The sequence below is a fragment of the Pygocentrus nattereri genome, chromosome 11 (assembly GCF_015220715.1).
Source record: "Pygocentrus nattereri isolate fPygNat1 chromosome 11, fPygNat1.pri, whole genome shotgun sequence".
Taxonomy (NCBI): Eukaryota; Metazoa; Chordata; class Actinopteri; order Characiformes; family Serrasalmidae; genus Pygocentrus; species Pygocentrus nattereri.
Genome location: NC_051221.1, coordinates 21,205,639 through 21,215,514, shown reverse-complemented (window position 1 = coordinate 21,215,514; position 9,876 = coordinate 21,205,639). Strand labels below are relative to the sequence as shown.

General features: G+C 41.4%; 2 protein-coding genes across 2 annotated transcripts; both read right to left on the bottom strand.

Moving 5' to 3' along the window:
- Positions 1 to 976: 976 nt before the first annotated feature.
- On the bottom strand, positions 977 to 4,340 carry myod1 (myogenic differentiation 1). The gene is made up of 3 exons (XM_017700167.2): positions 2,559 to 4,340; positions 2,146 to 2,224; positions 977 to 1,837 (listed from the first exon to the last, which is right to left on the bottom strand). Exons 1-3 carry the CDS (start codon positions 3,066 to 3,068, stop codon positions 1,605 to 1,607), a joined length of 822 nt encoding a protein of 273 aa, XP_017555656.1. The 5' UTR covers positions 3,069 to 4,340; the 3' UTR covers positions 977 to 1,604.
- Positions 4,341 to 4,465: 125 nt separating this feature from the next.
- On the bottom strand, positions 4,466 to 9,498 carry zgc:172145 (uncharacterized protein LOC559095 homolog). Its single transcript, XM_017700168.2, has 3 exons — positions 9,078 to 9,498; positions 7,614 to 7,760; positions 4,466 to 5,510 (listed from the first exon to the last, which is right to left on the bottom strand). The coding sequence occupies exons 1-3, from the start codon at positions 9,243 to 9,245 to the stop codon at positions 5,214 to 5,216; spliced, it is 612 nt and encodes a 203-aa protein (XP_017555657.1). The 5' UTR covers positions 9,246 to 9,498; the 3' UTR covers positions 4,466 to 5,213.
- Positions 9,499 to 9,876: the final 378 nt, after the last annotated feature.

The following is a 9,876-nucleotide window of genomic DNA, read 5'->3' as shown; positions in this document are numbered from 1 at the left end:
ATTTGAGTTCCTGCTGCCTTTCTATCGTCTCAAACCAGTCTGCCCATTCTCCTCTGACCTCTCACATCAACAAGGCATTTTCGTCCACACAACTGACCGCTCACTGGATATTTCCTCTTTTTCTGACCATTCTCTGTAAACCCTAGAGATGGTTGGGTGTGAAAATCCCAGTAGATCAGCAGTTTATGAAATACTCAGACCAGCCCGTCTGGCACCAACAACCACGCCACGTTCAAAGTCACTTAAATCCCCTTTCTTCCCCCATTCTGATGCTCGGTCTGCACTTCAGCAAGTTGTCTTGAACAGAGTTACGGCCCTGTGATTGGCTGATCAGCTATTTGTGTTATCAAGCGATTGAACACCTAATTGAACAAGCGATTGTACCTAATAAAGTAGCTGGTGAATGTATATAAATGTGAACACTGAGCTTTACTATCATTTATACACTTATATTTATCATATTTACTTATATTTACTAAGATTTATACGCGAACACTGAGCTTTATTTAGTCTATATTCATACAGGAATACTGTGCTATATTTATAGCTATATTTCATTAATGTATAGTCAAAGGCAGATTTGTGGAGGAGCAGTCCACTAGTACTTTATAGGCCTTGAGGATTTGCAGAAAGACTGTTTGGCCTCAAAACAGTTACAATCATTAAATGTTAAATAACGACGAAATTGTGGAAAAGTCACTGAAATTAAAGTGTTTTATTAAGTTTTATTATTAATCTGTGTTTAAAGGTGAATTTGTGTAGGGCTCCATTTTTTTGTTTCAATTATTATTATTTTTACTTATTTATTGTTTTCTTAATTCCGTATACTGAGCCGCCCATGAGACGCAATTGTTCTACCTTAAAAATAACGAAAGAAAATTATTTGAAATTATTTTTTAAATCTGCTGTTGAAATAACTGCAGTTAAGAGTCAGAACGTGCTGACTACACTTGGGGAAAAGAAACAGACGGGCTCGTTTCTGTGTATAAATAAGTCTTATCTTTATTAATCCCACATTCACTCGCTGAAGATGTATAAATATAAAGTTGAACGCTGGACACAACAAACTCCTCACACAGGCAGCATTAAATACACAGTTAGCTTTGATCACTTCTCCGTGTTCTTTTTCTTTTTTTCTTTTTTAACAAAACAACTCTTATGTACACATATACAAAAATGGTCCTCTACTTTTCATATCTGAAGTGGTTATTCTCTCGTGAATAATTAGGAAATAATAAAAGGTGACAGAAAAGAGAAAAAGGGAAAGATATGGTCACATAATCGCAGCGCTGACACAGTTACATAAATAAGAATCTTTAAGAAACTGACTTCTGCAGAGCCATCATCATCATCATCATCATCATGGAATTAGACACTTTCTACAGAAAAATAAGAAAGAAAGAAAGAAAGAAAGAAAGAAAGAAAGAAAGAAATGAAACGAAATTAAACGTTAGAAAAGAATGGATGAATGAAAAAATAAAGCAACGGAAGAAAAAAGAACGAAATGAAGACCGAAGGTGAGGATAAATGCAGTTTTCTGATCTCCCATTTCTGTCCTCTGAGGAACAGCAGAGTCCTGAAGGCTCGCCCCGCGTGTCTGTGATCTACAGGACCTGGTAAACGGGGTCGGGAGCGCGCACGGCGTTCCGGGGGGAAGGAGCGCGCGGCCCCGCTTCGCTCAGAGCGGACCCGTCGTGCGGAGAGCGCGGGCTGCTGTCCGAGGGCTCGTGCGCTGGGATCGGAGGGCACGCGGGCGTCTCTGTGGAAATCCGCTCTACGATGCTGGACAGACAGTCCAGACTGGACACCACTGTGGACTTGTTGCTCCGCACGTCACCTGGAGGAAATCAGCAGTAAAAGCCGTTAATATTTAATTAACTCACGTCAAAATGTAACAATTGATATTTCAACGTACGTCAATTAATTAGCGTTTAATTTGTGTCACATGAGGGGAAAAGACTTAATGAACGGAGACATCCTGAATTATTCTTTAATTTGTAACGTTTAAAAATAGATTAATTTAGTAATGTAGAAAGTTGATATAGCAGTCATGAAAAACGTTCAATTAACGTTAATTAAACTATTGAATTAAGCTCTTCAATACTGACTAAAAATTCATTTTTCGGCCTTTGAATTTGATCTTACCATTCTGACTCTCGCTGAAGTAGGAGCTGTCATAGCTGTTTCTTCTTCCAGACGGACATGTGGGACCATTGAAATCCATCTGTGGAGAAATAAATAACAACACATTATTTCTTTCTTCCTGAACGAACAATAGAAACATCATATTTCTTTACTCCCAATTAAACAATGAAAACACAATTTTTACTCCTAATTAAACAAAATACGCATTATTTCTTTATTTCTAATTGAACAATAGAAACACTATTTATTTACTCCTAATTAGACAACAGAAAATTTATTTTTATCTACTCTTATTCGAACAGCACAGTAAAAACGCAGCCAGGCGACGGATTCACCCTCTAGACTGTCTACTGCTTCATCAAGAACGCGTCAGAGTCGCTACAGTGTCCTCAGAGGAGACCTCGGTTCCTCACCATGCCATCGGAGCAGTTGGATCTGGGGCTGGACGCGTCCGAGTCCCCGCTGTACTGATCCAGGACGGGGTAGTAGGGGTCCTCCTGGCTGCGCAGCAGAGCCTGAAGGGACTCGATGTAGCTGATGGCGTTCCTCAGGATCTCCACCTTGGGGAGCCTCTGGTTGGGGTTGGCCGACGTGCAACGCTTGAGCGTCTCGAAGGCGTCGTTCACTTTGCTCAGGCGCCTCCTCTCCCGCATGGTGGCGGCCTTCCGCCGGTCCGCGTTCGTCGTCTTCCTCTTGCACGCCTTGCACGCCCACAGGAGGCACCTGCCCGCCTGGTGGTGCCCGCTGGGCGCGCGCACGTGCTCGTCCTCCGTGTGTCCGTGCTCGTCTGGCTTGAGCAGGCTCACGTGCACGAGCCGCGGGTCAAGGTCCTCGAAGAAGTGCATGTCATTGGTGTTGAAGCACGGGTCGTCGTAGAAGTCGTCCGCGGAGGGGATGGGGAACGGGATATCCGACAGCTCCATCTCTTCTGACCAAAAAACAAAAACAGACTCAACTTTTATATGTGTGAAGAAACAAAGTCCAGACGTTCACGTGCGTCCAGTGCGCACGGGCGCGTTTTGGCTATGATCTGTTTTTAAAGACAGGCTTTTAAGGTCCTTGGTGGCTGAGTGAGTGAGTGAGTGAGTGAGGTCTGCAGGTGAGGCTCCACCACTGCTGTCCCTGTGCAGCCTGCTGCCACTTGTTGCTGAGGAATCTAACAGACGGTTTATATGCTCCAGCAGCGGCGCAGAGGCGTGGCATGGGCCTGACCGTCTGTCCAATAGACGTGCGGAGCGATGCGATGGGCGGGGTTTCACATGTGCTGGATGAAAACTAAACTAAAAGACAACAATGAAGGTTACAATGAGAAATTCGTTCAAAACTCAAAATCACAACCACTGGCTTAAAATGAAAGAAGTAAATTAAATGCCCAGAAACATGAAACATCCGGAGACTGTCCAGCAGTTGTTGGTGCATTTTTTAGGAAACGAAAATACCGAAAACGAAATAGCAGATATGGCAAAATAAAGGAAACGTAGTTCGTTTATTCTGACTGTCTGGTAAACGCAAGTAGCTTATTATAACACTGATTATATTAAAATACTAATTTCTGTGTTACTTAAATGTAAATTTCCGCCCGAATTTGTTAAAGGATGAGCTGTGTAGCCTAATACAATAAACTCATCCTTTACATTTATTAAAGCGAGGAGGTTTAATACATAATCTCAATATTAAATGGCCAGTCTCTATGCAGTGATTAGGAGGGTTTCACCCAAACCACTTCACATATAACCAGACGACCCCTGAGACCCCTAGTATTCGATTACAGTAGACTAGTAGTGCGGAGAAAAATGAAAGCAAGGTTACCAACTACTACGCTTATTAACTGGGTTGAGAGCAGTTCCAGTTCTTCAGGATAATCATTTCAGGTTCCTTTCTCTTTGATTACTGTTCTGATTAATATTATTGTCCAGAAGCTGTAACACAGCATAGCCAAAGGAAGGGATCTCTAGGAAATTAATCAACGAATCAATTTAATAAATAACTAAATGTAGAAATAGCTAAATAACGTTTCTGACAGGGGGGACTAATTTTAGGAGTTCACTTGGTTCATAGACTACTTATATCATGAACTAGCCATCTTTATTTAGTTTCCCTTAAAAATATCCTCTACCAGTACCAAGTCATCACCAACAGATGGCAGAAATGAGCCAATAGGTTCGTGGTTTGTCATCAACCTCAAAGAACCAGGATCACAGCAGCATCTACTTCACTACACACCAGAGTGCATATTCTAGATTCACCTTACAATCAACTTATTAACAATGGACATACCTTCATACATATGGGCTGAAATAAAAACCCCCTAGACATGTTATTATTGTCTGTATGTTTTATTTTTATGGCTTAAATCGATACAATAACAATACATGTGGAGCTCTCTCTTTGGCCTCTCAAACATCAAGAAATGAATACACTTATCTGAATATAAGGTAATGTGTAATGACATGCTACATTTCTGTGAGTGCATGCTTATAGATGGGCATTGACATATTTGAAATGGAAACAATGCCTTATTAAAATCGCAGTGCTACAGAAAAATAGGTGGAGTGTGGTAAAAATGCCTCCAACAAACAATACATATCAAAAGACTCATTTAGGCTCTGTCAAAAAACTAATACAATGATCCATTGCAAAATAAAATGATTGTCTTTTTAAATATAATCAGTCTTTATCAAGGCAAGTTTCTTTTCCAAACTATAGGCATCTGATACAAACACACATTCATATGCAGAACACAGCTCTCAAAACAGCCAGCTTAATACTCTTAATACTGTTCCTGATTTTAAATACTTTGCTGAAATCATGAAACTTCCTTGCTTACGTAACAGTAAAATTCACCCAATATTTGATTTGAGCAATACTTCAACCTGAGGGAGAATTTTAATACTAATTTATAAAAGTGCTTTTCAAGAAACCTATAACTGATTTCTATTAAAGTCTAAAACTGCAGTTTGTGCACTGCTTTTAATAATGGACTGTAGTTAAGAATAGAAAACACATATAGGAAAGAACTGCTGGTCAGGCTTTTTAATGCATCCATAGTAGGCTCATCAGGAGGAAGCTCAATCACTTCTTGCCAGCTCTTCATACAGCTGGTCAATGATGTACTCTCCGAATCCTCCAGCACCATCACTGGTGCAGCCCACTTTTTTAGCATTGGTCAAGAGGTCACCTAGTAGTTTGATCTTTGGTGTGAGGGGCTGGAGGAAGTGGCTTTTGAGCATGCTGGCGGAGTGGGGGTCTCCATGCTCACGTGCTAGCTGACACAGCTCCACCATGATGGCCATCTCTTCCTTCCACTGGCCCAGCAGGAGTTCTAGAGCTGGGAGCAGCGCACACACCTGCTCTGTGCCTGGTCTCTGCAAACCCAAACACACACTTAGTACACACATACTGTATATTCTGTGTGGGGTGGGTGATATGGTAACATTATAATATCACAATATGTTCACAGTATAGGGGAGCCTATCCCAGCGGTCATCAGGCAGAAGGCAGAATACACCCTGGACAGGTCACCAGTCCATTGCAGGGCAGACAGATTTTGATAACTGGCAAATGAGACACCCTTGAAGCAGCCTACCAGCAATAGTTCTGAAATTCTGTATACTACTCTGATGGAGTTTTTCAGCCTTTTGTGACTGTACAAAATTTTTTACACCATCAGTAGTAACACATGTATGTGCACACAAATATGCAAACAAAGACCAGTCAGACTACTCTGAATATCAGAATACATCAGTAAGATGGGCTTCTTGCAAAATGTGTGACTAGATAAATAATATACATGCTGGAATTTGTTCAATACAAAGGAAACATTCACTATCGTTTATGAAAGATGTCATGCCCGCAGCAAACACAGCTGTCTTGATTGTGGCTTTAAAACCCTCATCTTCATTTTAGTAGTCAAAGAAACAGGAGTTCTCTTGCTTAAAGATACTTTAGTTATCTGTATAATTCAGATAAGTATAAATTATTTATAAGAGATATTATAAATCTCAGTAAGATTTTACAATCGAGCACCACAAACTTTTAAACATACACATGACTTAGTCTCTCAATGCATCAGCGGATAACAAGGTGTTCCAAATTGCTGCTGATGGACCCTCACCAGCCTCACTCCGGATCAATTTTACATGAGTCATAAAACTAGGGAAGAGGAGGAGGTTGGAAGAAAAAAAAACAAAAAAAAACAAGAGAAGACCCAGGCTGAAGTGGCAGCAGAGTCAGTGCCACAGTGTACATCTGGAACTACAATTAATGCACTGTCCTTCCGCTTTCACATTAATCTCCCCAATTTTCCGGAACTCAGGGGAAACGTATACCCTGACAGGCATTAGAGAAGAGATCCCCGCAAAGCCCACAGGGGTTTAGCCCTCTCCTCTCCCTCTCTCTTTCTGACCCCTTCCCCCTAAACCGCTGCCCTTTCCAGCCAAGAGCCCCTCCAAAAAAACAAGATTTTTAAAGGTATAGAGAGATATGGATATCTCGGTAATATGACGAGGATATTGTTTTGGCAATAACTGCGGGCACTAAAATAACTGAAAAAACGTTTTGTTCCCAACAACATGAGCAGGAAGCAGATCAAGTGTGTAAAAAAGCAAAAATGGCAATATTCGTTCTGATATTCTGAACACACAAAGGTTCTTAAGACTGACTAATATTTTTATGAAGAAAACAATCTAAAACTTAACCCTTAGAAAGGGCAGAGAGATTAGCCATTTTAAAAGTGAAAGCACAATTTCAAAGAGTGCAATTTTGATTATAACCTATACTGTCAACAACGTTGACCCAAGCTTTACATGAGGAAATTTAACCTGATAACACTGAGTGGATCATTTGTGGATTCAGACCATTTAGAAGTAACGAAACATCCATGTGTTGTCACATCACAGCCCTAATTACCTTTTGATTTAAACTCCAAGCCAGAAGAAGTGGATATTGTGGTGTTCTGAGCCAAAATGACAAGCTTGGTCTTGCAAATAATCGCAATTTAAATCTGAGTCTCAATATAGGTCAGAAATATTGCAATTAGTTATGCACCCAAAACCACCAAGCCCTATCAAATACCATGTTGTACGCTGCCCTCCTGCCTTGAGGTCTGTTTTGTGAATGTGACCTAAGTTTTTATTGACATGTGGTTTCTAACCCACAGTTCTATCAGCAAGTGTTTCTGCTGTGAAGCTCACAGAGTTCTGTTTTTCCTCTTTTTTGTCAACCATGGCAATGGAAGTTAATTTCTGCTTCTATCCCATCTAATGTTCTTTGTTTTAAACTTGTCATTAATTCTCTATTATCGCCAAAATGTATTTTTCCTGTTTCTGCCTCAGCTTCCTCAGTTTCACTACATGTCACCCTACTTAAAAAGAATTACGTATCATCTTAAACTGTTTCAGAGCATCAGTGCTGTTTATGAACTGAAGTAGTGCTGGTGATGGTCAGTCTTTATGTAATCGGCACAATACCTGAATATCTTTGTTGCAGTACTGTCCTCCACGCTCTGATAGGTACTGCAGCATGGCCTCCGCCTGCTCCTGCTCCCTCGCAGACTCCTGATGGAAGTACGCAGCTACACGGGGCAATGCCATGTCATCCTGATCAAAGATCTTAGCCTGAAATACACAATATACACAAATTACAATTTAACTGTTAAAACTGTTGTTAAAACAAAGGTGGGCACCAGACAAACATGTGATGGCCATGTTCCATTATTACGATAAGTATCAGCACACAAAATGAGAAAACTATAAAAACAGTGGATTATTATCATATTAAGCATTTTAATTAATTTTTTATGTGTTATAACTGAATTATAAACTACTGACTTAAATTTTGGGAAAATTAAGCTTGATATACGTGCCTAAGACATAGGAAATGTTAAAATATTAACCTAGGTAATGATGTGATAAGGGATAGACAAAACAACAGATCAGCCATAAGGAAGTGGTCCGATTTTTGCTTTTAGAGTACTTTTTCTTAAACTAATACAATTCACACCTTGAACTGTTCCTGGTAGAAAATACACACATCAGGATATGGTGTTTGATGGCTTTCTTGCTTTTGTTGTTTTAAATGTAAAAATAACATCAAACCCTGTCAAACACCATGCTGTGTACCACCCTTCTGCCCTGTGGCCTGTTTTGTGAATATGACCTAAGTTTATAATGACATGTGGTTTCTAACACACGGTTCTATCGGCAAGTGTTTCTTTTTTTAGTTTTAAGTGTTTCTTTTGTTCCTTTTTAGGAAACAATGGTAATGGAAACTACTTTCTGCTTCTGTCCATCTAATGTTCTTTGTTTTAAACTGGTCATTCATTCTCTATTGCCATAATGATGTGTTTTGGTGTTTCTGCCTCAGCTTCCTCAGTTTTGGGCCATCCTTGCACTATATGTTGCCTTGAAAAGAAAAGAAAAGAAAAGAAAAGAAAGGAAAAGAAAAAAGAAAAAGCCAGGAAAGAACAACATGTAACTTATTACATTGAATGTAAGAGCTTGCTTTGACTTTTGCTTGAGTCAACAGTGTGGTGTAATATAGGACATCATAGGCCCTGAATATTTATTTATTTATTTTACCACTTTTTAATTTCGCCCTAAAAATTACATATCAGTTCAGCTAGCCTAAGTACAGTATGTTCCTTCATCATTTACAAAGAATACACTAAGAAGCATCAGCAAACTGGATCTAATTAAGGTGGACTATAGTATCTGAATCCACCTGTACATTGTGGTTTCTTCTATGTTATTTCCTCTCGACACTGAGGCTAGTTCTGAACGAATCTGCAGATATTAAGCGAAGAGTGTTGATAACTTTCATATAATCAGGAGTAATCTATTAAAGAGTGAGCAGGGAGAGGAGTGTGAGCAGACTGGATGTGAGGAAGTGTGAAAGCAGAGAGCGTGTCTGTCTGTCTGTCTGTCTCCTCTTACCAGCGCTTGGAGACGGTAAGCTAACTCCATGAGCAAGCTCGAAACTCCGCACAGCCCTTCTTCAACGATGGAGGGCAGATTCTGCTTTACTGCACTCCCGGCCGAGGCTCGGTGTGTTTTACAGACGGGGACGCTGCTTTTTAATCTCTTGCCGCGCGGTTCCGACATGCCTGAGCCTCAACTCAACAGTCCTGCATGCGAAGCGTCGCCGAGCTGGTGCTAGTTTCGGATTTCTTCACTCGGCGATGTGAGGAAATGAGCTAAAATGTCTGCAGTGTTTACAACAGACGCCAGAATTAAGCAACCGAGGATTGGACCGAGTTTACAGCGTGAAATCGTTTCCCGTTCAAACTGTCAAGTTCATCCGGTTCGTGTGAGCAGACGGGGCGCTGTGGGCGATAAACACACAGCCTGTGTCTCAGCGCCCACAGCTCACTCAGACACACACAGCCTGAGCCTCAGCGCCCACAGCTCACTCAGACACACACAGCCTGAGCCTCAGCGCCCACAGCTCACTCAGACACACACAGCCTGAGCCTCAGCGCCCACAGCTGACTCAGACACACACAGCCTGAGCCTCAGCGCCCACAGCTCACTCAGACACACACAGCCTGAGCCTCAGCGCCCACAGCTCACTCAGACACACACAGCCTGAGCCTCAGCGCCCACAGCTCACTCAGACACACACAGCCTGAGCCTCAGCGCCCACAGCTGACTCAGACACACACAGCCTGAGCCTCAGCGCACAGCTCACTCAGACACACACAGCCTGAGCCTCAGCGCACAGCTCACTCAGACA

Bases quoted from the DNA above. Each gene is read 5' to 3' on its own strand.
- myod1 (XM_017700167.2), bottom strand. From the start codon at position 3,068: ATGGAGCTGTCGGATATCCCGTTCCCCATCCCCTCCGCGGACGACTTC. The intron at 2,225-2,558 runs GTGAGGAACCGA...ATTTCTCCACAG, and splicing joins CCAACTGCTCCGATGGCATG to ATGGATTTCAATGGTCCCAC. The intron at 1,838-2,145 runs GTAAGATCAAAT...GATTTCCTCCAG, and splicing joins CTTCAGCGAGAGTCAGAATG to GTGACGTGCGGAGCAACAAG.
- zgc:172145 (XM_017700168.2), bottom strand. From the start codon at position 9,245: ATGTCGGAACCGCGCGGCAAGAGATTAAAAAGCAGCGTCCCCGTCTGT. The intron at 7,761-9,077 runs GTAAGAGGAGAC...TGTGTATTTCAG, and splicing joins CTTACCGTCTCCAAGCGCTG to GCTAAGATCTTTGATCAGGA. The intron at 5,511-7,613 runs GTATTGTGCCGA...TTGGGTTTGCAG, and splicing joins ACTGCAACAAAGATATTCAG to AGACCAGGCACAGAGCAGGT.